Source organism: Idiotropiscis lumnitzeri, chromosome 16 (genome assembly GCF_059441095.1).
Source record: "Idiotropiscis lumnitzeri isolate Australia: NSW breed Sydney's pygmy pipehorse chromosome 16, RoL_Ilum_1.0, whole genome shotgun sequence".
NCBI lineage: Eukaryota > Metazoa > Chordata > Actinopteri > Syngnathiformes > Syngnathidae > Idiotropiscis > Idiotropiscis lumnitzeri.
The window spans coordinates 3,482,274-3,508,576 of record NC_142406.1 but is presented as its reverse complement, the minus strand read 5'-3'; the positions used below and the strand labels follow the sequence as shown (position 1 = coordinate 3,508,576).

Here is a 26,303-nt window from a genome sequence, read left to right as displayed (position 1 = left end):
AAACCTCTTTTATCTTGTCGAACAAACAGAATGATCCATTTTTTTCCCCTTCATCCAGACACATTTTCCTCTCCTGGTATATGTAATGAATTTATACATCTTTGATCAGAGCAGCTCCTGAAAAGACGGAAAATGTTTTCCGGCAATCGCGTAAAAATCCTTTTCAAAGCTTCTGTAAAGAATTCTTTACCTGAGCCTGTCGGTGAGTAATAAGGAAGAGCTTGGCGGAATATCGCGTCAATATTCTGAAGGCCATTCATATTCAGTGGACGTGCAAAAAGGAAAGTTGTTTTGATTCTGTCTGTTGGTATTAATGCCACACATACACACATAAACACATACGCGCGCGCGCACACATTTCCCATGTGGACCTCCAGCTCGGTAAAAGACGAGGCCATCAAAGCTTGGGAGCTTATCTACCCTGGCGTAATGATTTCAAAATAAAGGGTTGAATTCCCATTGGAAATAAAGGATACATACGGAGAATTTGCCGCTATCAATTTCAAACCAGCGAGGAGTAAAGCGCTGAATGAGGAGGGAGATCAGGCATGGGATAAGAGTGTATGCTTGTTGTTTCTCTTAAAACCGATCAAAGGATAAAGCAGCAGGATTTGTTCACTTGAAAATAACAAATGTGCAATACGAGGAGACGACGACTTTCGAAGTGCTTCGTGGTATCCGCTCGCTCACAGTTTGCCATTTCCCAATAAAAAGTTACAAACAGGAGTACGAAAAGTACGTCTTACCACAGCTGTCAGGAACGAGGGTTTCAAAACCTGCCCTCTGAGGTGAAGGTCTCAATCTATCGTGATTGACTGCTGAGTCGTCTCCAGTGCATCCCATGAGGAGTCATGGTCAGCTCAAGTGGACCGGCTGCAAGGCAATTACTGTCAAGTGGATCTTTTTGCACCTCTTTCTCACACAATTACCTGAAATTTTCTTCTCATCAAACATGTTAAATGAAAGCCTTCATTTATTTTGTTTTGACAACCACAGGCCCCTTGGAGCCAGCGAGGCTGACAAATATTAATGGGATCAGATGAAGAAAATGACTTGTTTGGGATTTGGAGACAACAGTTAAACATTAATATTCCTCACAGTGTTTAGTTGAACTGGCGTCCTTAGGTTTAGCGTTATTTCAAGAAGAGACGATATCTCAATATTGCAAAGGGACTTCAACATATGGATGTCTAACGCTGACCCTGATCCTTCCAGCTGTCGTAATGAATAAAACCAAGGTTTAACGAGTGAACGTCGAAAATATTTAAATTCCGGTGCATTCATGCATGCAATACGGTCTTCTCATGGGAACCGTGATGAGTCACCAGTGGAAATTTGGGGAACTTTGAAGCGACGGAAAGTGTCTCCAAGGGGATCAACTGTCTCCTTATCACAGCCAAGGAACATGACCTACTGCTGAACCTTTCAGTGAGCACGCTTTACGCACTCCACTCAAAACCCGCCTAAAAGTGTCAATACTTGGATATTCTGACAAACGCAGTCGTACCGTCGAGCTTAATCATGATCCATAACCGCTGTCAAAGGCTGGTCCCTTCTGGCTTTTTGGACCATTTACTAGAAGCGAGTGAGGAGGCCACAACAAAGACACTCGACAGTGATGTGCGCTGAAAGGCGACGATCCAATTACTAGGTGAAGAGTACAATATATGACTGAATAATAAGAACAATAATAATGTTCACTGACTATTTCTTTACAGAATAAAAACTGCTGTGCCAAACAGAACGTTTTTTTTTTCAAAGCAAAACAGAAGCACCAACTATTGCATAAAAAAAGCATCTCAGAGGAATTAAAGTGAAGAGTCTTAAACGCTGCCACTCAGAGAAGACAAATGGATTCCTTGTGCAGTGTTAAAGGACTTTGCATTATGAGGAGAGGGTTTAACTGTGATTTGCATTCCAGTCTCCCATGTGCTTGCTCCATATTGTTGTGTGCACCGATGTTTATGTTAGGGGAGCGACATCCTCACCCAGCCGGGATGTTCAGTTTATCTAGGTTGTTCGTTAACATAAATGAAATTATACACAATAACAAAATATCTGCTAATGGAGTTAGAAAAGCATCTAGTCATTAACGTCTAGCATTGAACAACAAAAAGATGGCCATTCCGCCAATAGACAATATGAAATCTGTAGTTCATTGAAAATCCAAGTGTGTGACGGCTCTAAATGCTGCCTGAAGCAAAAGGCTCTCAACATCTGTCACAGCTGAACTTTCAACCAGGGACACCGTGGACACAGATGGGCCTCGGCCATGAATTTGATATGGTGGTGTCATCAAATCTTCCCCCAGAAACATCATTACGACACCATTAGTTTATACTGGGCAGCTGATCCCGTCCAAATATCATCGAAAATCCGAAGAGGACTAGTTATTTTGAGGAAAATGGAATTCAAATCAGCAAATGTGCCTCGTACAATGACATAACATTTTTCCCTTCTCTTGAGTGAGCTTTAAATAAAAAACAAGCTACAATAAAGGCAAACATGATTTAAAAAAAAAAGAAAACAAGACTAGGGGATGACGTTTTTACTCTTTTTCCCTGCGGATCTTCCAATTTAAGGTGAGGCCACTTCGTACCTGAGACGAAATGAGATGGTACCTTGCCACCGCTCATGTGGGACTCGGAGTCATTACCAGCACACTGGCTTTAGAATCAAACTGCTGCGACGTCAAATCAGGGGAGCACAACCGCAAGGATTTGACAGCTCGATTGAAATGCAGTGTATAATTAACTTTATAATCTGTTTACAAATGAGGTCCAACCTGGCCAATCTCTGGAGTACATAGTGTGTCCATTTGCATGCAAGTGCAAGACTGCGCCTGTGGACTCAACCGCAGTTGGGTGGAAGTGAAGTCACTATGTTGCACTAAAAAAAAAAGACAATCTGTGCTCTATATGACATAAAACAATTAAAGCAGGAATTCAGAAATATTTACATTATGATAACTATGTACCATGATTTGAAAGCGTCTTCTCATTCTTGAACCGAGTTATTTTAATCCCCTTTCTGAGGTTTTAGCGCTTATTTAATTTTTTTCAGCCATTTTGACTTTTCTTTTCTTTCTCTCTTTTTTTTTTTTTTACAGCCTCCTCCTCAGGGCATCCCTGAAGCTGTGAACACTGCAGTGAAAAAGCCCACGTTGCTATCACAGCAGAATGCCATTGTGCTGCACTGTCAAATATATGTTTTGGGTTTTTTATTTTTTTTTAGTGCTTGCATTTGCAGGATATGTCACATTCTATCATTCAGCATGCATGCAGGAACCTTCGGTTAAAGCAAATGTTTTTTTTTTCCCTGTGGTATCTTTGTATTTATACAGGTTGCATTTTAACCTCTATTTGCCTCTTGCAAGTTCGAAAATGGCACAGCCCCTATGATTAAAAAGTTCTAACACAGGAGCTTTGTACATTTCCAATTTTTTTTAACATAATATATATATGCTAATTATATTTCAAATAATAAAACATGCTCCCATAGATTCACAAAAGGCGATGAACGGCACCTCCACACACACACTTAACTCATTCACTGCCATTGACGGGTATAGAAGCCAAAATGGCAGTGAATGAGTTAAAAAAGGTAATTCGAGTTTTGAATATTTTCCATAATATATTGACAACAAAGTGAAGATAATTTGCACAAACTTCAAGCTATCAAAAGTTCCTTTTTTCCTGTGGGGAAACAAAAAACAAACTTCAGGAGTAATGCAGCTCCAGCCCAGATTAAAACCCGGAAAATGGAGACAACTGAAAAGCAGAAGTGAAAAAGACATTGGGATCATCACGGATCAGACGAGCCAGACTGCAGGGGGAAAAAAAAAAAAAGCTATGGTATCATGAGAGCATGGCCAGCACCAGACTAATTGTCATCATTGAAGGCCCTAATGGAACAACACGTACGAATCCGGCCAGCTCTGGTCACTTAGAGAGAGGGAGCTATGCGGGCGTGTGACCACTGGCCACATAATGACGACCCATAATGTATTTGGTGGCAGCATAAGCTGCGGGCTCTCTCGGCAATAAGGCCACGCATATGGCCAGGCTGGTGAGCGAGAATAGAGGGGGGAAAAAAAGCATTAAAAGGAGAGAAATGGAGAGGCCGTAGAGGAGGGAGCATGCTTGTGTCAGAAAATGAGCCCGGCAATGAGGTAATGAGCAATTGTAAAGGAGAAAGAGGAAGCACGAGAGTGAGGAGACTGTGTGCTGCAGTCGTACCATGTCAATGAGGCTCTCCTGGATCCGGTTCAATGTGGTTCGCAGTCTGCTGCTGATAAGGCCCAGACCCGATGATTCATACTGTGAAATACACACACGCACATACAATCGCACAATGTTAGTGTCAGCAACACCTTGCTGTATGAGAGCACACACTTCAGGAAAGTGTGAAGGCATGCCACACGCGTACACATCTGCGCTCATCTCATGTTGTCCGAGAAGGGAGAATCTTTAGTTTGGGTGTCAAGCTGACCCTACTTCAACAGGGGCAGGGGGAACTAAAAAGGAGCACACATTGAAATAAAAGATTCACACCAACTATTGCAGATGATGGAGGTAAACAGAAGAGGGTGGAGAGACTGGAAGCACTACAAAAAAAAAAAAAAAAAAAAAAAAAGTCAAACGCCTCTGAAGTTACTTTCAGGATGCACAAGGTGTCAGTTGAGGAAGCAGATCACACACAACTTCCAATCACCACACAAGTACTAACTAGGGCACGGATTCGCAAGGCAGGGCTCATTCTACTCTTACCAAACAAGCAGGGCCCACCATTCGGACCGTACCCGACTCTCTGCCACCATGAGTTGGCAAAGATGGGCTTGGGACAGGCTATAGATGACATGGGGACCACAGAAACGGAAAAAAGAGACAAGTAACGTTAAAACATTGAGGATGAAGTCAGAACAACAAAAACAAAAAAAAAAGTGAATTCACTCCAAAGGCAATTAAATAGAGGAATTTAAATTTTGATGTGCCTTAGAAGTGACAGTCACAAAAAAAAAAGAAAAAGACAGTTAGCCAACTATGTGAAGTTACGTAATGATTCAAATCGAGCACAAAACTTGGATGGATGATGGAGAATACTAAGGCATAGTCGGTTCAGTTTAGCTAGTTTTAAAAAAAAAAAAAAAAAAACTTTTGAAGCTTTTGATGTACATTGTCAGCCCCGTTTAAGTAGTTAATGAGCCCAAAAATATTCCGGAAAACGTTTTTGTCTCACTTCAACAATTACCATAAAATATTTCCATTTTTTTTAGAAGCTGTCATTTGACATCATTTATTATTTTTATAGGAAAAATTTGATTTCACAATTTAATCAATGATTAGAAATAAATGACAAATAGATGTATGAAGGAATCGGTCAAATTCTGAAGTCTTCATTCTGAAGTGGCAACATCGTCAGATTCAGTTCATATTCGCCATCGCTATCTGCACACTACACATCCATGCATGCTCATCCCCTCTGTTTAATCTCTAGTTTGTCTCTCTCCAAAGGAGATATTTCAGTGACTCATCCAAATCTGAAATGTGGAGGCCAAAACTTTCTTTCCACTAAGTCCAAACAGATGAACGCCTGATTATTTATGAAGTCAGTGCTGGGAAAATAATGCATCTTTCGCATATGTGTGACAGACGTAGTCCAGCAGTTTCTCCGAGCCAATATAAACACATAATGAGGTATTTACCCTTCTGAATATTAATCAACCTTGACTCTTCAACCGGAGAAGTCAAACAGATCCATCTTGGTTACGGCAGAGCAAAAAAAAAAAAAAAAAAAAGAAAGTAATTCCTGGGTCAAAATAGCAGCATATGTGCATCGCATAAGGGCTTTTTAAAGATTCATGGCGTGATTAGCATTTTACTGTAGGTGCCTCTCGAAGTGAGACCATTAAGGAAATGGGATGGTTCATGAAATCCAAAATGGCAAATAACAAATCATGTGTTGCAATGGGCGGAAGAATGACAAAGAAGTTTGAAGGTGCGACTAGCATGTTAGCTTCTTTTAATAAGCATACAAGTGTTAATAATTTGTATTTAGAGCAGCCCCTGTGGAGCGTTCATCCTCTTCATCTTTTTCAACTCAACAGGATGGAATTTTCATTTTCCTCTTGCTACCATTACATTTTCGCTCAAGGGTGACGGCAAATAAAATGACTGCAAACTATCATTCCGATGGAATTTACGCAGAGATAATGAACATAAAACCTACATCCATTTTTTTTTTCTGCATATCCTTTTCAGGGTCACGGGCAGGTGGAGTCAAGAACATATAAAGACACACAACCATTCACACGCAAACCTGCGGACAACAACATACATGAAGTCAAATATAATCACGCCGGGGTGAATGTGTTTGTGCTGAGGCCATTTGAATTTTGTCGAACCTGTGCTCCGAGCCAAAATGCAGACCGGAGTCACCAGCTTCATTTCAGAGCGAGAGAGAGTTTTGGAATAAGGGAATAATTCACTCGTGAGATCATAAATCTACAAGACTGACCAGGGAATTTTCTCTCTCCTGCAAGCATTCAACTCCCAAACGGGGCTACTCTTGCTGTTATGGCAAAATAATCTGTCAAAATGAAGGAAAGCCTTCAGGTTACACTGTCAAAATCTCAGTCAGTGGTGCAGAATATTCAATTCACGCAGCGGGGCTCTCTGTGCATGTCCCCTACCACTGAGAACTGCCGGAAAAAAAGGAGTCACTGTAATAGCGTACCATGTCATTTCGTCCAAAGAAGGCATAAACAGCATAGAGGTAGTAGTCAAAGAGCTGCGACACACAGTGGATGACATCAAAGGCAATCGGCTTCAGAATGCTCATCATCTGCATGTATTTCCCTGACAGGACGACAGACAAAAGCATCAGCAATTAGAAAGTGGCTGAGTCTTGATTTCCTTTTGCATTGTTGATATTACGATGATGGAGATCATCAAACAGGGAGTCATCTTTTTTGCATCCTAAAGCTTCAGGTCACCAAGAATGATTTTTTTAGCTTTGAGGGAACCTTGTGAGGAAAAACTACAAAGCAATTTCTTGTGTAAAAATATTACATAATCCAAAATATTGTAGGAAAAGAGAAAATATTAATACTATGAATGCTGTACCCATTTCCCGCAGTGTCCCAATACTTTAAACCAAATATTATATCCCAGTATCAAATAGCCAAGACAGTCTCTCATAAATGAAAAGTTCCTGTTATTCAATCAAATTTGCAGGAGATTAAAAGTGTGAAATTACAAAAAATGATTTCCCGTTTGAACCATGAGAGCCGTCGCTGGATCACATTACATTTGCATATTGTACTTAGTCATGTCACCCGGACATCTAAGGAGCTCTTTAGAAGTGCAGGGGCAGAGCTCAGGGCAAAGGTTAACCATTGTTGATGCTTCTGAGTCACACAAGCCGCAAGAAAGCGCAAGGCGCTCATGTGCCAAAGACTTCATTAGTGGCAATGCGGCTGGCCAGAGAAGCGCAAAGTACCGAAATAGATCTGTCCACACTCCCGCTCCCAAGAGCATGCCAAGCATAGTATGTGTACTGGGTGCAGAAAAGGCACTCACCGACAAGTCGGATGACATTGAGAGTTGTGTTGGTAAGAATTGGGACATTGGTCTTATTCAAGTTGTAATCTGACCTCTTCTTGCTTCGTATAGTCTCGTGAGACACACTGTTACAGAAAGGAAGACGTGTCATGACAAAAGAGCAAATATTATTAATTATTTGCAAAAGAGCAGGACACCAACCTCAATGAGGTTAGAAATTGTTCTAATTGATCCATCAGAACCCATTACACAATGCCGGAAAGACAGAAAGACCCCGAGGCTGAGCTCTCTGAACTGGTGAGCATGAGGAACTGGACCCCTGACACTCATCATTGAGCTACATTAACCAGCAATCATTACAAAAGGGCATTTAATTACTGGCCGTGACCACACGCCCCGGTTCATAATGAACCATTAGCTATTCCTGCTTCAAATAACGGAATATTAGCATTTTAGGGGCTTTAGGCCAATACACACAACGGAAACTGGGCGGGGTTAAGTGACGGCGAGCGCCCGGGCCTGTGAAAGAATGAGGTTCAACTCCGAGCACATTCATAATGGTGCAATTAATAAAGGAGTTTGCGTTTCCTGACAGGACATTTTCAATTTAACATACCATAACAATGCCTCTGAACTGACAAGCTCCTGAATAAGTAATAGTATTGCGCAATGTAAGTCTGTTTAAATGCCATGTAATTCAACTTTTACATCAAAACAAAAATGGATCGAAACTAGGGCTGGGCGATATGACCTCAAATCAATATCGCGAGAAATTGAGCAATTTTACCTCGATAACGATAAATGCACGATAAATTTCCCCCGTGGACTAAAATCAACATAAATGTTTTTTATTGACCAACTGGTACACATTACTTTCAATGAAAAATAAAAGTACAAAAATCATTTGAATAAACATTCCAAATAGCTTGCTTTGCATGACTTGAACAATGTCACAAAGAAAAAGGGTCCCTCTTGCAAAATCTTTTTCTGCAAATAGATTGCGCCAAGATGCTCGCATGATGTAAAAAAAGCCAAATAAAAAAAATGCTAAGTAAAATGAAAGAAAATGTCAATGCAAGCCAAATAAAGTAATAAGTGTGCAGCATCGGGGGAAATGTGCCGTCTCGAGTACTCTGGTGCGCGCGGTCGCCACTTGTCATCTATGTAATGCACAGTCAGGCTCAAACAGGGATCCATGTTGCGACCCGACCACAAGTCGGATGTAGATACAAAATGCTTGACATGTCTAAACTCCCGGCCCGATGTAGTCCATATCTGGAAACACGGCTTTCGTGAAGCGTTTAAATCCTGTGCGCGCCACTGTAACTAGAGGAGCTCTATCTTTAGCTCTGTGCTAGGCTATCACGTCCACCTCTGGGACGTTCTCTCGTATGGTGTCGCCTCCGTTATGAGCTGTTGTTACTTGTCGAACCTTGCTTCTCACTTTGAACTTTCAGCACAGCATGGTTGTGTTGTGGGTGGTGAAAAAGCTTCTGGATTTGAATCCCAGCTACGACAGCGACGTCTGTTTTCTTTCTCGAGCAGACTGGTAGAGTCACGTAACTAGAAGCGCTGTTGCGGTCTTAAAGGGGCATGAACACTGCCGCAGACAGAAAAGGCTTTTCTTTTTTTTTTAACACCGAATTTACCGACATGGGCAAAATGATTTCGGTCATTGCAATAAATTTCGGTAACGGTAAATTTTCGGTTTATCGCCCAGCCCTAATCGAAACTCAATGAGCCGATTGTGATATACATTTGCATTATAAGGGTCCAATACAAGAGCTGATTTCGTAAGTATGCCATCAAAGCTTATAATATATACGTATATAATATATTGCTTGGATTGATATTGCTCTAGAATCAAATCAGCAATCGTCCAATTCTTTAGCTTGATGCACAATGATCATAAAATTAGCCGTTGACGGATTTGGTCATCGACGGCGTCGTGACTAGTCGACGGATCTTGGTAGGCCTTATAGCAACGACAGTAATTGGTCCATAATCACCAACGAGGATTTTTCTTTTCATGGTAAGCTTTCTGCCGACAGAGCAGGGTTAAGAGGAGGTGAGGTCAAATTCTGCATATGCAGCATGTAAAAAAAAAAAAAAAAAAAAAGGAGTGGGTGTTTTGTCGACTTGAAGTCACAACATAATCATCCATTTTCTATTCCACTTATCCTCATTACAGGTGAGCTTGATCATTCTATTTTTTTAGAGTGTAAGTAAATGTCAAATACCTGGTAGCAGAAATGACAGACACATGAACTTATTATGAAAGTCCCCTTGTGTCAGCGCACAGCATGAAACGGCGCGACTGACCTCTTCAGGGGAACATCTCCCGTCTGCTCGTCAACGTAGTCCTGCTTGAGCTCCTCGGGGACGTCACTGTCGCTGTCGTAATCCTGATAAGCGCTCTTCTCCAGCTCGTCAGACTCGTACTTTAAAAGCGTAAAAAGAATGTGACACAAAAGCGAAAGATCAGTACACAAGGAGAACCTTCTGTTGAGGAGCTCTGAAGGAATAACACTTGGAAGACTTGGAAAGTCGAATCACATTGATATAGACGACCATATTGCATGTAACTCGGTGGAAATGGAAATTTTCTGGGTTTTCTCTTCCGGGTAGTGAAAAGGATAAATACACAATATAACACAACCACAAACGTGAAAAAGTTCTATTCATTTGACAGAGAAGAATTTGGTCACTGCTTCCAAGAAATAATTATATAATATATAATATATACATATATATATATAGATATATATATAGATATATATATAGATATATATATAGATATAGATATAGATATATATATATAGAGAGAGAGATATATATATATATATATATACATATATATATATATAGATATATTTTTTTTTTTGTCCTCCTTAATGGTGAGCTCAGGCATCACAACTGCTCGAGTATTACAGGCTTAAGCGCCAGGAACGCTTGGGCTTTGAAAGCCTGACACATTCGATAAGGCAATATGGCTTGAAAAGGATAATATAGCCAATAAAAAATAACCAGTGTAATAGAAAGAGAAATGGCGTATCATTCACAAATAGACCTTGACAGAACAACTGAATGTTTTTTTTTTTTGTCTTTTAAAGAGACGGTAGAAAATTGTGCACGCTGGACCTGTGTGCCGCCATTAGTGTGATGTATGGGTGCAAACACAGAAGGCCAACACTTCTCGGGCTGAGAGAGAATGAACAAGGAACCAATCACTCCACTCGTGTGCCTGGCTCTTTAGCGGAGCTGTCAGTTTGAATGTGTTGTACACTGAAGGACAACTGCTCTGTCCCTTCATCACTTATGGGTCAATATCGTGATAAAGTGTCGTCGGTGTCCTCATCAAAATCATGCAGTCAGCATGACAATGTAGGCGAACACCTAGAATGAAACGGACGACGATGAAGTTCACTTGAATTCTATCTCCGAGTTCCTTTACGCTTAAAGCATAAACGCTTTGTCCGTATACAGAATATAAACACGCATGTCACTTAAAATTTCAATGGGCGGATGGTGGCTGATGCAAACCCCCACGGTGATTGTGTGACAATTAATCAACTTGTCTTTTTATAAACACAGTGGTGTATCTTGACAGGTAGCCTCATTAATTAGTCATATTCATCTCACTGATGTTGACTTGAGTCAATCAGAGGGCAGACGCTGTAAAGTGTCAACACAAGACAAATGTCGATATACAGTATAGTGTACAAAATGAATAATGAGCAATAATTTGACATATGTACAGTAAATAAAGTATATGATTGTAACTAATTATTCTATCATTGAGGATGTTATTTTCAGAGGCGTAGAAAGAACCCTTTCAACCCTTTTGGCACTCACTCCATTAGATGCCAGCACATCATCTGTCTCTTCCTCATTCTCCTCAATGTGCATCTCAAAAGGGTTTCCATCTTGCAGGTATTGCTGGAAGAGAGACAGATCCGCTTGGATTGGGATGGCAGAGGATGCACCTGGTCTGCTTGGGGAAAGTGGAGGGGAGCGACACTGGTCCATGAACTTAAACTCCTGGTTAAAAAAAAAAAAAAAAAAAAAGAATTGGAGCATTGAGGAAAGTCCGTAAAAATGAGAAACTCACTTTACTATTCTGAGAGCAGGCAGTGCAAGTCTTACTTTTTTTTTTTAATAAAACATCTGGCCTATAAATGTACTGTGCATCTAAAAGTGTTTCTATTTAAGAAATTGATCTTAAGATGAGAGCAGTACACAAAGTGTGCAACAGTTGACAAGGAAAGAGTTAAACTCACATGCAGCTGTGAGATATTGAAGTTGGATTTGACGGGGCAAAGTTCCCATGTTTCGTTCTCGAGAAACATACGCAGCTCTTCCAGCCGTGCCCTAAGAAATTGAAAAAGAAATGAGTCGCAGCTTTTCAAAACGTTTTAACAGCCTTTACAGTCAAAATGATAACCAGACTGGGGCACAAATGAAAAAAAAAAAAGTTATTCAATTCATCAATTTTTCAATTATCTCAAAGCACTTCACAATGCACTTTGAAGGCCATGCAGAAAGAGAAAGCAAATGGGTCAAAGGTGGAAAAACAAAGTCCAGCGTAGTCCAGTCACAACACTGCGAGCAACAACAACGTTTGTCATAGATGGACAGTAACAATTATCCCACCTGTGATAGTTTTTAAAATAGTTGACACTCTGGCGTTTAATGGACTCTTGCAAGACCTCCGACTTACTGCGACAGAACTCCTCACCAACCTGCATCAGCCTAGGAGACAAGGCAGAGAGTTCGGGACTGATGACAACAACTGAAATGGGAGGAAAGGAAAATGATTTGGCAACTGGATTTCATGGGGGGGGGCTGAGGACAAAAACGACATCACAGTTGCTCAGGGCTCAGGGAACGACCAATCACGGCTCACTTGTTTTCCGACATGGACAAAAACGGGTGGATTTTAGTGCTTAACTCATATTCCACAAACAATATTAATCACAATGCCATGTTTTGACTAATGGGCCTGCATTGAACATATTCTTGAAAATAAATTTTGGGTTGACTTCGCCTTTAGAAACAAAGCTGCATTGAATCCAAAATGCATTCGAAAGAATGTTGACTCCTTCCACACGCGTGCTTGATTAGTTTCCGATGTGCCTTTCTTTTTTGGCGTCAGTTAAAGCTAATTAAGATTAAGTAACAAATAATTACAAATTACCTGCTGATGACATCCAATACAACGATGAAGTCATCATATTTAAAGTTAGACATGTCGGTCCCCAGGATGTAGGCCTTCACCTTTAACTGGACATCCTGATGAAAAGAAAAAAAAAGTGGGTCATGTATTGGGACAGAAATTCAACCTCTGCAGAGAATTGGCAGCCAACCTGCCAGATCCGAGTCAGTCCGTGCTCCAGCTTTTTCTTTACGTAGCTGCGGTCGATCACCAACTCATCGGACGCTGTCGCCGCTGCATCCTCTTTGTATTTAAAAAGAGAATAGAGAAAGGCTGAAAACACATTTCCATTTTTCTTCTGTTTGGTTTTGTCTTTTCAACACGACTGAATGAATGCATTAGGCGATGATATGACAGTGAAAATCTTTTTTTTTTTTTTTTTTTGCCAATCTCTTCTTGTGCATTCAATTGCAAAAAAAGTCACAATTTAAAATTGCGCGATAAGCAAAGCTAGCTGTCACTCAGCAATGGAGGGGAGCATGTTATGAATTCTTCCTGACTGAAATGCTCAACACTTGATGACAGTCACCTAAGTCTGCCGAGCATGTTGTCAGGTGGCGCAATGAAACCAAATTCTTCGTTTGGCCCGTCACCTCCCGTCGTCTGAGCACGCTCAGAATGGAGAGCAAGAGTGATTGATGAGAGGACCTGGAGATGCGCCTGTCAAGGTCATTTTCAATCGACAAAGAAAGTTGCAGACAAAAGAAATACGCTGAAACCTTGGTTCAGTCGGGATCAGCGAGTATGGATTTGTCAAAGCCCACAGGAAACCATCGGCGCCTTTGAGGTTGTTCTTTCACGCCAATACACAAAACAAATATCAATTGCGGCCCTAAAAAAAGCATAAATATATCGTGTGCAATAAAAACCTCGCCGTCATCTGGGGAAACGGGATTTTTATTGGAAATGCTCTTGATATCAAGCACGTAGAGAAGAAACGTTCAGGTTTTCTCTCCCGCTTCACATATGTTCACATTGCAGTTTATCGTGTGTGAGCACACCAGTGTGATACCCACCGGACAAGAGTTAATCTCTCTGTGAGGAATACAATTAACAGCTGCTCCGTCTTACTATGGATTTCAAACCAAATTACCACACCAAGAGAAGTAGGAGGAGGGAATCACAAGAGGAATCATGTCTGTTGCAACAACCTCCTGAGATAAATGAAACTATTTAACATCAAGGGTGCCTAATTTGTGCCATTCCACATTTCTCATCATAGGCCATATAAATCAAAATATTCAAATAAGAAGTTTAAACCCACTTTATGTATACTACACAAATAAAAAAATAAAAAAATCATGATAAAAAATAAATACTGCAAAGACGCCAACAACAATAACCTTGTAAATGTCTGAGCAACAATATATCATCCTCCTCCTCTTCTTGACCCATGATTGCAATCATTCTCGAAACAAATGAAACGAGGAGTAATGTGTTTTGGTTCATGTTTAGGTAGGCTGTCACTCACTATTGTGCATGAATCAAATGGAAATTACACACATCTCTTTATGTTATCTGCGCCGCCATTTATCATGAGAAACAATGGTTATAATAATGGCACAGTGGCAGTATTTATGTACATGTGAAAGAAAGTCAATTACTATTTAAAGACGTTGATTTATACATATGGCGTGCAAAATGCGGCAGAACCTGTATGAAGAGCGCAACTGCATGAACCAATTTGTTAAATAAGTAAAAGGCCATGTGATGAGGATCATAATGTTGCCAACTGGAAATCATTTTAACTTTTCATGCATTGTCAGATAATTGGCAATCGTCTCAATAGCTGATTGGCTTTCACCACAGCGTAAAAATGGAGCAGGCCACCAGCAAAATAAAATAAATAAATAAAATAAATGTAAAGGCATGTAAAGGCAAACTGTCCATTTTTATGTATTATTACACGCTCTTAACCTTTGTGCTTGATGGCTTTCAGTGTGAATGAAATATGTCCAGGTATGAGATTAATTCAGGAAACGATACAGTGAACAACTCAATATATTAAGTGCCAGAGTTAGACTGAAGAGGACACACACAATGGAGGGAAGAGCGATCTATAGCAGGCTTGACTGTTACGACCCAGGTGGCCTCTAGTGTGAGCTGGAGGTCAAAGTCACCTCAAAAAACTGTTGAACAAATGAGACGGCACATGCACAGTAAATCACGACACCATATTAGGAGAGACTCTTATGCAAGACAAAGCTACGGCCGGGGACACCTTTACGCAGGGGTGAAAGCCAATCAACTCTTGAGATGATTGATGGCACTCTTGGCAGGAAACAAGGTGCATGTCCTTTCCTTCATAGGGAAGATGGTATTTAATGACATATTCAAAGGACTTTGCATGTTTCCAATCATTCAGTTCATATCGAGATGAAATCGTACATCTTCATCAATTTTATACCATAATAATGAAGCATTTTTTTAAACAAAAGAGGTAGAAAAATCCAAAATGCAAATTAATGGTTTTAATGGAGAAAGAATTCACTAAGGAAAACAATTAAAAATTGGCAGTGTTTCCCCATGAGCAGAAAAATGCTCTGAATCTTGCCGACTTGTATTGGACTCGATTTGGCAAATCCCCACACCTCTAACTCGATGATACATTATTTAAATGATCAGAAATAGGACTACTGTGACAGTCGGTGGTTGAGAATAATACCTAGGGTTATTTTGTCATAAACTACTACAGCTACATCCCAATAAAGCACACGAAGAACAAATAGACGATAAATTGACCAAGGTTGGGTGATTCTTCCCTGCAAGCTACAGACCTGACCAAGCTGCATTACGCGGTGAGCAAACAGCCAGAAAAGATTAGTGCACCCGAGAGTGTGGAAACCTGACCCCATTTTCACCGAGCCTTTCAAGTCAAGCTGATTCTGGGACTTATTTATTCATCTCAGGGTACTGAGAACAGATTTCCGCATTTACGACTAACTTAAAACTCAAGAAAAACAGTCGGGGAGCGAAGGGAAGAGATGTGATTAAGGGGCTGAAAATGACAAGCGGTTGCGTCATATGTCGTGTCCCGTTTGTGAATGTTGAGCATGAGTCGGCTTCGAATGCAGAACAAAAATGAACATATGGCGGCGTAGGCACAGTGCAGTACCTGGAGTGGGCGCGGTCGCTTGCTTGTCGTGCTCCTCGTGCCACTGCATCGTGCGGTGGTAGCTCAACATCACCTCCCACAATGCCTTGCATAGATCCGTCAGGCACGGAATGTAGCTGTCCAAGGTGATATGCTGCAAACAGAGATAATGCGGTCACTGAAGCCGTTTTGTGTTCTGTAATCTACTTCGGCATAGTTGGAAAGAAAATGAGGGAAAGACGAAAATGGATTAAATGGAAGTTAAAATTAAATTAAAACATAAGATGCTGTGCTTTATATCTAATTAATGCTTAGGCTCACTGTCGGGAAGCATTTAACTTCTGTGTCAGAAGAAATTTACTGATGGAGGAGCAAATTAATGCGAGGACTGGTTGGAAAAATTGTACCGTAATTAGCGTTTAAAAGGGTGCCAAATGAACCTACTGCTTATCTGATTTGTTCTTTTGGTGGGGTAACTAATTAAGAGTTTCAAGTATCTGTTCATAAAGTACATTTTAATAAGATTTAAATGAACGCATAATAACCACATTTAGGCTTCAAGGGATATTTTTTGTACAAATAGAATGAGGAAAACAATCAACGAATTTATGTTGTCATCTTATGAGCAATTAGGCGTCAATGGTAAGTGAGTGTCACTCGAGATAAAACCAGCAACATGGAAAAATGTGAAAATTGCAGGCTCACACAACATTCAATCTAAAATCTTTATGTGCTAAAATCTTATGAAGAATAGCAATAAAACCTTGGATGTGCTCCGACCTTGCCCAGCATATACGATAGATAGAATATTGCAACATTTCACGTCCAGACGCACTATGCAACGTGAGAGACAGCTTAAAGAACCAGATGTGCCATACATTTGACGCTTCGTAATTTCCACACGTCAAGCATGTCAGCAGCATGTTGCCAAGCAACTAAGGGGAAAGGAAGATGTGTGAGTGGAAGTGGGTCTGGGGGTTTGATGAGGAAAACAACCTCAGTTACACTAACACACAATCACGGCTCGGTACCAAGCGAGCCGTTGGGTGGGGTGCAACATCTATGTCGCTGTTTAAATCACTCTTGCTGGAATCAACCTTTCTTGATAGAAGTGCCACAGTAGCTCCACTGTTTGCTTTTCTGAAAACAAATATCTGACGTTTTGCATGGCATGTCGACCATGTTGTATGTGTTAATGAAGATTTTAAAATACATAATAAATGTCAGTGTTGATTTTATGGGTGCCTATGTGTAAGCAGAGGAGTAAATTTGTTATAGGAGTAAACTAGATAAAACTGAATGAATTCCGTTAAATTCTTCTTTTTTTTTAATACAATGTTAAGATACAATAGATTAAAAGCAGTCTATAATCCAAAGCCTTCCCTCCAGCAAATGGGATCAGATGGATAAAATGTGACGTATTTTTGTTTCCTTTTTTTCTTAGGTTATATAAAAAAAAACAAAAAAAACGACATGGCACTGGTACAGCTTTTTGATAGCATACAAATGAGTGACACATGAGTCACTCCACTGGTTGGAAGAGCTTCACACTGTTGGAAATTATAAGATGACCTCAACTTTTTAAAAGACACTCAATTGCTTAATCATCAGAGTCCTTTTGTGTTCATGTATATCGCAAATGAACTGTGATCCGAAATCAGACAGTAGGACTGGAGGCACCGGGGTTGTCCTCCTGTGACTGAAAACCTCTTTCTTCGTCTACCCAACAAAAAAAGGCATTGATTGTAAAAGTTTCTCGATTATTCAATAACCTGAAGCTTCAGTTCATCATCAAAGTGCTTTGATGAAGCCCAAACCAGATTAGGGAATTGGCAAGGAGACGGGGATTTCCCGTGAGAACACAGTTTGGAACACCCCGTTTCAGTCTGGAGCAGCCTCAACGTGCATCTTCTCAAAAACAAGCCACATAAGCAGCCAGGTTCATCGAAGGTTCATCATCGTGAGAGCACTTAAAACAAAGACATCAATTTCCATCAAGCTGGAAAAATGCTGATGTCGAAGCTCTGCATTGTTTAATATGAATAACAATTCCACCTACATGAACAGAAAAGCTTTGGAGTAACTTCAAGAGAGAAAAAGGGGTCAAACCTATTAAAATATTGACACACGAGGCAGATTCGAGTAAATGAGAGAGTTTGGGATCACTGGACTATGTATCCGCTTTTTGTCCTGTTCTTCTCCAGGATTCTTGCATATGAAGGATAGAAATAAATACATCACTTAAAGTATGACACAGAAGAGTAAGAAATTTCCAGCCACTTCACCTCCCATGACTGGAATGAGAAAATTCCAGTAAGAGGCGTCCAACAGACCAAGTAAATGAAAGTGTGGCCAATAATGATGAGATGCTGATGTAAAATTAATATGGCCTTAACGTAATCCTAACTGACCTCTCCGGGAGTTCCCGTTGCGCTTGAATTTTAAGTTGCACAATTAAAAAAAGGTGAGTTCAGAGGGTCTTTCACATCATTCAACTTTTGCTTATCATGGGAACGCAGAATCAATACGTTTGCTTTTTCGACCGAGCAAAAAAAAAAAAAGAAGGATGGAAGTGCCCACTTTGATTTAAGAGGTGTTTTAAAAAAGTGAGCAAAAAGTAAAGGAAAGGACAGATCTTAATTTTCCCATTTTAGTCGAGAAAATGTTACAGTGCCGCTTTGTGACACTGCAAACGACATTAACAGAAACAAACAATGTATCATGAATACTGTTTGCCAGTGACTATTCAATGCGAATTGAAAATAAAAATGCACTTGTTCGAGGGAGTACTAAATTTTGGGCCTAGTTAATGTTTAAAAAAAAATAAAAAATCCTGAAATGGGGCTTTTTGTTATTCCACCACCCGTCACCGATTCCATACATCACCATTGTCATGTCTGCAGATTAAAAAAAATAAATAATAATAAAAGAGGTACACATTTCTTTTACACGCACACATCCGTGGGTCAGTGTCTTACCGTGCACAGATCCTTATACTGCATTTTTTGGAACTTGGTATCGGCATTGCCAGCGCAGAGCTCGACGTATCCCAGCACCACTTGGAACACAGTGTTGTGGATGGCTTGGGTGAAGTGCATGTGCAGCTGGTCCATAGCCGTCTGCAGAGAAAGCCAAACATGAAAATGATGAGATCAAGACGTCATTTTCATCTGCCCATGAGGCTCTGTGAAGAAAAAAGTCTCATGGAAAATATTGCAAGCCAAAGTTCAAAAACGACATTAGCTGGCAGTACCCCGAGAAAAAAAACAAAAAGGTCTGAGGAAAACAGAACCTTTAAATGTGAGGCGGACGTGCATCAATGTCACAAATATTTTTAAATACAAATACACTACCCAAGACAGCATTTTCCACATTTACAAATTACAAAAACTTTTACATAGAGGGCTAGAGAAATGTTTGGCAACTCCGTGGTGCCTACTCATTTACCAAGCATCGGCATTTCCGTCAATGCCTAATAGCTTTTTCCCCATGACAGAAAGATGCATTGTTGTCCGAGATCTATTAAAAAGTCATCAGTGAGCTTCACTGTTGCTCTATGTGACATGTTCCTTCATTAAGATGAACATGAGCTCTGTAGCTTCTGCCATCTCCTTATAGTACACCGTTGTAAATACTTAATAAGCTTCTAACTGAACACAGCTAAAAATAGTCCTCCACATTCTCTTCGAATAAAGTCGCCGAGCCTTTTTTTTTTGTGACAGGATTTGAGCTTTTTAAGAGTTACATTAAGGGTAAGAGTTCATTAGCCATTTTGAAACATTTATGTTTTTCATTACACTGAGTGGGCTTGAGGCTGTTTCCCACCCACGTGCTGCCGAGTATTGAGCCGAAACTCCAGTCTAGTTTGCGACCAGCTGCATATTAGGATGAATTCTCGACAAGTAGGAGCTGAGGGTTTGCTTAAGATTTTTTTTTTGAACAGTTTATTTAGATGTGTGTTACTCATATTATATGACTCACCAATGAAACCAGGCTTGGGTAAATGCAACATTTCATTTTGGCACAAAGGCAATTTGATTTTTAATTACAGAATTTTCCGGACTATAAGCCGGTACCTACGCACATACAACGGTGTAGCTTTTCTGTGGACTCCAGTTCAGAAAATACGCTTAATAAATCTAAAAATGTTTTTCTTGGTCTGTTCTGTTTTAATTACCAAAAGGTTGTTGCCGTGTTAAAAGGCACTGTTTTGAGAATCTGTTTATGTACCTTTATGTGCATTCACAATACAAAAAAGTCATTTTTTTCAACGTAGAAAACTGTCTTATATTCTGGTGCGGTTTGTATATTGTTCTTTTATTTAATTTTTTATTTATTTTATTTTAGTTCTTTTTTTATTTTTTTAAAAGAGCTGCAACGGCTTTTATGCAGGTGCGCTTTATAGTCCGTAAATTACGGTAATTTTTTGAAACAAATATTGATACAGATAATTGAAACAATTTTGCAGAGACCTCTGTGAGCTTAGCGTTACATTGTGCATGCAAGTGAATATTTATTCAGAAAATATTGATAAAGACCTACTGGCTGATTATAGCGACAAATTAGCACAACCTTGTGATTGTCATTAGCTCCTAAATTACATGCATGCCCTGCACCCTTATTCAAGTAGAAAGAGTAAATGTTGGGCAAAGTCTTGGATTAAGGCAAGAGCAAACACACATTTCTCAGCATTGGATCATTTCCATGACCTTGAACAAGAGCGCCACAACTCACCTGTGTCTTCCCCAAAAGTGTGTACGCCAGCTGGACCTTGGTGTAGTGCGCAACATCAAAGTGTTTGCAAGTCTTTGACAGGGCAACGTCAAGCTGCTCCTGGAGGCAGAAACAGATGGATGACAAAAGGTGGGGAAGGAAACGGGGGGGGATTATCAACATTAAAACCAGGGATTTCGATGGAGATGTGCCGATGCGCGGCTCATACACAAAGCAGAGGATACGATAATTGGATGTGGATGAGACTGGATGTTTTTGACAAAGAAGCATAAAGATGTGAGGAAGGAGGTTGTAAGATAGGAAGTAGGATGCATTACGACCTTGCCATAATGTCTCAAGCTTTTAGAACAGGATGTTGAAAGAGCTCTCTTATTCCCATGTTATAAAGTCGCATATTATGATAACGCACTGCAACACTCGGAAAAAGATTTTAGAATTTCCACGCCACTGTATATGGAGGACTGCTCTTTGCACAAAGTGATTAGTAAAATGCGTTGAGAGGATTTTCTTTTGTTTATCACCAAAGCTGACAGGTAAACAAGCGAGCACTTTCACCAGTGGCTTTGCAATATTTGTGTGTACGCGTGCATGGCTTTTTCTTGTGTACAGACAGACAAAAGTAATTAATCTATTCAAGCGCAGAGGCGGCGGTGCAGAGAAAATTGCTTTGCGTACCTTTTATCACGCTAGAATATCGCAACAGAGCTCTAGATGAAACGGATATGATTTACGTTCTTTTGCATTCATAATGACTTTTCAGCCTGTCAATATTTGGAGAGAGGCAGAATTAAACAGTCAGACTTCCGTCTGAATAAATATTTTTTTGTAAAATTAAAGCAGACAGCCCAAACGTTAAATAACGTTAAAAGTATTTTCACATATTCAGGTTCTCAATAACTCAATTACAGATAAGGCAGAGAGTGAGAGAGCGTGATAGAGAGTATCGTACCTCTATTTGCTCCAGAGTGTCTTGCAGTTTGGAATTCAATTCACTGTGGAGAGAAAAAGTTGAATATTGTGTTTAAGTTCCTTTACGACAAACTAAGAAAAAATAAATAAAAATTTAAAAAAATAAAACAATAACTCCACAGTCATCTGTTATTTTATTTTCAACAGGCTAGAGAGTATTCCTCAAGTTATGAAACAAAAAAACATATTCATTATTAATGAAAATTGCAATAGGGAAACAAAAAGGTGGGGCAAAAAATGATGGCGTTGCGTAAATACAAATTTAATTCTCCAACACCAATTTCAAGAGTTGACAGCACTCCTAATGCTTGCTTATGACTAACATAAAAGACCCACACAACCTTGAAGTATCTTAAGATGTTATCTCATGCCAGGAAATTCTTTCAACCGCAATGCAAAGAAGCAACAACAGAATTCGCATCTTATTTTGCTCATCCCAGGACACCCGTCCAATTCCCGTGGGCTTCCCCTTGTGCGGCACCCAACCGTAATCCTCCTTTGTTCCATCGTCTCCCTGCTTCTGTCCCTGCTTTGTTTGGGGTCTTTACCGGGTCATCCCGTTCTTGTGTTGGGCCTTATGAGACAGCAAGATGCCCAAAGGGAGAAAGAGTCCTTAATAAAATTGCTAATTAAGCATCCTTGCTTAATGCGGAAGGAGAATGAGGAGAAGTGAGTAGAGGAGCGAAAATAGAGTTGCTCGTATAGAAAATCCACCACTGAGAAGATTCGAAATGATAGACCTCGATAGGGCAAAAATAGTTTGACAGTTTGCAACTTGGTCAGAGTTGTCAGCTATTAGAAGAGAAGACTGTTGACACGACAAGGACACTCATGAACCTCAAAAAATCAGCAGTCGGCCCAACACCAACGCGACATTGGCTCTGCTGCCAAAATCCAGACAGAGCGGTCAAGGTTAACGAGTCGTTACATAACACACGACAATGCAGGAAGTTTGGCTCAAGCACAAACAGGTGTGCCGATCTATAAAACCAAGCCGCGATGCATCCTCGTCTCGACAATCAACACTCGGGAGAATGCTTAACAGCCTTCAGTTCAGGCGGTCCAACTGGATAAATGCCCGGCTCGTCTTTACATCGTTTTAATACACACCCACGCTGTCGTGTGCTAGCGTGAGTAAGGGCAAACGTACAAACTGAACAGAATTGGAAGAATATGTGAACGAATATCGGGTTGCGTGTGGCAAAACACATTGGCCAGCATTTATGCGTTGGAGTGCGGAATCATACTGGCACCCTTCCGTGATCAGACGGAATACATAAATAACAAATGAGGAGGAAAACCTAATTAACAACCTGTTCCCTGCAGGGAACTCGAGGATTGAAATGTGGTTAGGAGGGAATCGGAGAGTGTTTTTTTGAACACCTCATTTTCAATTAGAAGTGACAATAGGTGCCCACGGGGCCTCGAGGAAAGTCCCTCCGCAGTAGACTGCTGACTGGATAAACAGACTATCCGCGCCTTCAAGCGTCCGGCCCGGAAGCTCCGATTCAGTGGGAATGCTGTGTTTTATTTTATTTTTTGCTGTGGTCATGAAAGCCACTGTTACGCAGCAGGCAGAGAGGCCCCAAAGTGGCTTTGAAAAGTGAATAAGAGCATGAAGGGAAAAATGGAAACGCGGCCACAATGTGCATATTAACACCTCAAAGAATGTTTTGGGGTTGATTTGTGTTTGTTTTGCAGAACAAACTCCGTAAAGCTTTCAGACCGCTCTGAAAAGCTGAATGAGATGAATGGTAACACTATTGAAATGGGAAAGTAATCCAATTAAGTGAAGCAAACACTGAGCACAAATAACATTGAACTCTCTCCAAAATATTCCATGGGTGGGCGAACCGTCCATCTCGTGGCATTGATTAAGATGAAGTATAAACCTTTTGGGGCGGGTTTCAATCCATCACACCTTATTTTATGGTTCCCTCGTTTCACTTTCATTTTGCGAGCACACAAACCCGCATTAAGGCGGGAAGCTTAACTTTTGACACAAGAGGGTTCACGGTGTGTTCACTCTGTTGACTTCAGGGAGCAGTCTTGCCGCCCCACAGCCACCGATGTGAGCTACTTCATGAAAATGCATCGGGACAGAACAGTGTTCTTCAAATAACAATATTGGCTTTTAAAAGGTAAGTGACATGAACAAGAGGAAGGGCCATCAAAGAAAACCCCCACGTCGGGAATTCGCTGGCGCGTGGCAAACTGTCGCTACAAGGTTAAATCAAAGTGCATCCGGCCGGCAACATGCTGCCGACAGCGGGTGATGCTGTCAGCGCTTGAGTAAAACGTGCACGATAACGGTCTTTCGCAAGCGTGTCACCAATGTTGAAAGCTACGATTGAGTGGTATGACTACACCATATTGAGAAGGACTGCCCATCATCATCGAAAGGGTTGGACAGACGAGTCAACTTGTTCACTTTACTCAGAGGGCTCAGATGGGATTTTGGAATACGTGACCGTCCCAGTAGCAAGCACAACGAGCGGGAGGTTTTTATCTCTGGCTGGAAATACCGTCACGCCACAGCAGGCTTCACCCAGCCCACTTCCATGCGACATATATTCTCCGTACATTTGGCCTCTGAGCCATCTATTGCCAGTGAATACATTTTAGTGCTGGGATTTTTTCTTAATCATAAGTGCTGCACTGAAATATCAATAACAATCAGCGACAAATTGACATTAATCACATTAGTGTCAACAAAAAAATCTGAAGATGTCTAGGAAACGTAATTGGTGGCCATTAATGTACCGGACTGTTTTGTATGCAGCCACCTCTTTGTCATATATTCTACAACGATCCCCAAATGCATTCAATGCCAATAATGACAAATTAATGTCACGGTGAAGACAGAAGTGATATCCAAGCAAATTAAGAGCAGATGCAAGGGGAGGAGTAAGACGGAGTGTTCAGCATTGCAATTTCCAGTGTATAATGTGTGCTTACTGATCATCAGTCATCCTGTCACTTAAGCCCAATTGTTACAACCGGAGTGTTTCAGCATCAAAGTGTTTTCGGAGCTACTTTGCTTAACTGCAGATAGTTGTTAGTGGGATTCAAATGCTCCTTGTGTCAGATTAGCAGCTCTTGTATTTCATTTGAAGGCACAAGTTCAAGCATTGATGTGAATTAGGTGCATCAAGTGTGATACAATATAAAGAGACATTTGCTGTGTTTATGACAGGGATTTCTGGTACCTTGAGTTCAAACACAGGTGATGAGAGGTTTAGCGTTTAAAAACGTGTCACCTGACGAAGATCACGGAGCAGGAATTAGCCTTCAGAATAGAAGCCAAACTACGATAATTTCATTGGCAAAATATATTTCAATCAAATCATGTCCCTTGTGAATAATCATGAATAAAAATAGCTCACCATCGAGGAAAATATTAATGAGTAAATGAGCAGTCAACAACAACTCCTCACTTTTTTGTGAAACGAGAATTCACAAACCCGACAAATTGAATTACACAACTTTCAAATTTCCGACAGTCTATATCAGATTGCAGGACGCCCTGTAACGCACCTGATGCAGCTGTAGTGTTTGAATGTGCTGGCGGCTTTCTGACATTCCAGACAGAGCTGGATAGCACCAGGATAGTCTTCCTCCTGGAAAAATAAAAGCAACGTCAGTAATTACAAACAGAATTCATAAGCTCTTCTCAGATGGTGGTAAAAATACACATTTGTAAAAATATTTTATTCTATTATTTTATCACATAAAAGATGATGTTACCAAGTATAAGTTTATTTCCCCAGTCACCACGTAACGAATGATGTTCTGCAAGGTGGTTGTTAGGTACTCTTTACATAAGGCATTCAATTCAGTGTCAGTCATATTGATTTTGTTTTCTCCAGCGCATCTTCATAAAAGCGAAGCATTTGTAGGCGGGTCAAGCGCTTTTATGAGTGCAGCTCTCAATGTACAATCTCTAATGATATTCGACCTTTCGAGTCAGTCATCAGCGTGTGTATCAATGTGTGCAGGGGGCTTTACAATACCTCGAGCATTTCGCTGAGTCGTACATCGGTCCTTTGCTGTGAGGGGAAGAGCAACACTTGAATGCTGAACTATTACAAACCATTTGTTATGACAGTGTGTCGGTTCTTTTTATCATTTAACATACTGTAGATCAGATATGCTGTGTAATCAAACTGATTCATTGCAGTCTAAGAACGAAATCCAAAGGCATGAAAGTTCAAAGAAAGTAACTTGGAATGCTGAGCAGAATTTTTTTTTTGTACAAATAACTGAAAAACACTGCAGAGAACCATTTGGAAATACGGAAGAGTGCTAAAAGGACAATCCAATTTTAGTTGCAATTAATACAAACTTCACAAGATTTCAATGTGATTAAGCGCGGAATTATAGTAGCGAATATATTTACCAGAGTCTTGATGGTCCGAAGAGACTTGAGCAGGCCCGTTAGGAGCTGCCGCCTTCTCTGATTGGCTAAAAGGCCCAAGCTTGCTTCGGTGAATCCCTCCTTTGACACACTCAGTTGCCTAAGCAGAGCAAAGCAACGATTCACTACCAGCCGAGTAAAATAAATAAATAAATAAATAAATAATAATAATAATAATCTTTGACGTCTTAAGCCGTCAATGGCAGTAAACGAGTTCATATTCTCATGGGCATATATAGTTATTTTTCATGATATTCGGGAGTGCGGACAACCACCTTTTGAAGACATTCACTAACTTGAAAATGTTAAATC

At 40.4% G+C, this 26,303-nt stretch overlaps 1 protein-coding gene across 3 annotated transcripts in view; it reads right to left on the bottom strand.

Moving 5' to 3' along the window:
• The window catches only part of vps50 (VPS50 EARP/GARPII complex subunit), a 47,030-nt gene that overhangs the window by 8,654 nt on the left and 12,073 nt on the right, over nt 1-26,303 (bottom strand). The window contains exons 7-23 of one of the 3 annotated variants that reach the window (XM_088319341.1): nt 25,974-26,091; nt 25,588-25,623; nt 25,112-25,194; nt 21,555-21,597; nt 20,606-20,704; nt 18,850-18,990; nt 15,893-16,025; nt 12,929-13,020; nt 12,760-12,854; nt 12,216-12,314; nt 11,843-11,933; nt 11,418-11,603; nt 9,885-10,003; nt 7,581-7,687; nt 6,736-6,857; nt 4,770-4,847; nt 4,239-4,319 (exon numbers count right to left, since the gene is read on the bottom strand). In XM_088319341.1, the coding sequence (XP_088175467.1) occupies nt 4,239-4,319; nt 4,770-4,847; nt 6,736-6,857; nt 7,581-7,687; nt 9,885-10,003; nt 11,418-11,603; nt 11,843-11,933; nt 12,216-12,314; nt 12,760-12,854; nt 12,929-13,020; nt 15,893-16,025; nt 18,850-18,990; nt 20,606-20,704; nt 21,555-21,597; nt 25,112-25,194; nt 25,588-25,623; nt 25,974-26,091 (1,723 nt within the window). The remainder of the gene's footprint in view (nt 1-4,238; nt 4,320-4,769; nt 4,848-6,735; nt 6,858-7,580; nt 7,688-9,884; nt 10,004-11,417; nt 11,604-11,842; nt 11,934-12,215; nt 12,315-12,759; nt 12,855-12,928; nt 13,021-15,892; nt 16,026-18,849; nt 18,991-20,605; nt 20,705-21,554; nt 21,598-25,111; nt 25,195-25,587; nt 25,624-25,973; nt 26,092-26,303) is intronic. The other 2 variants (XM_088319343.1, XM_088319344.1) reach the window with 2 other exon arrangements.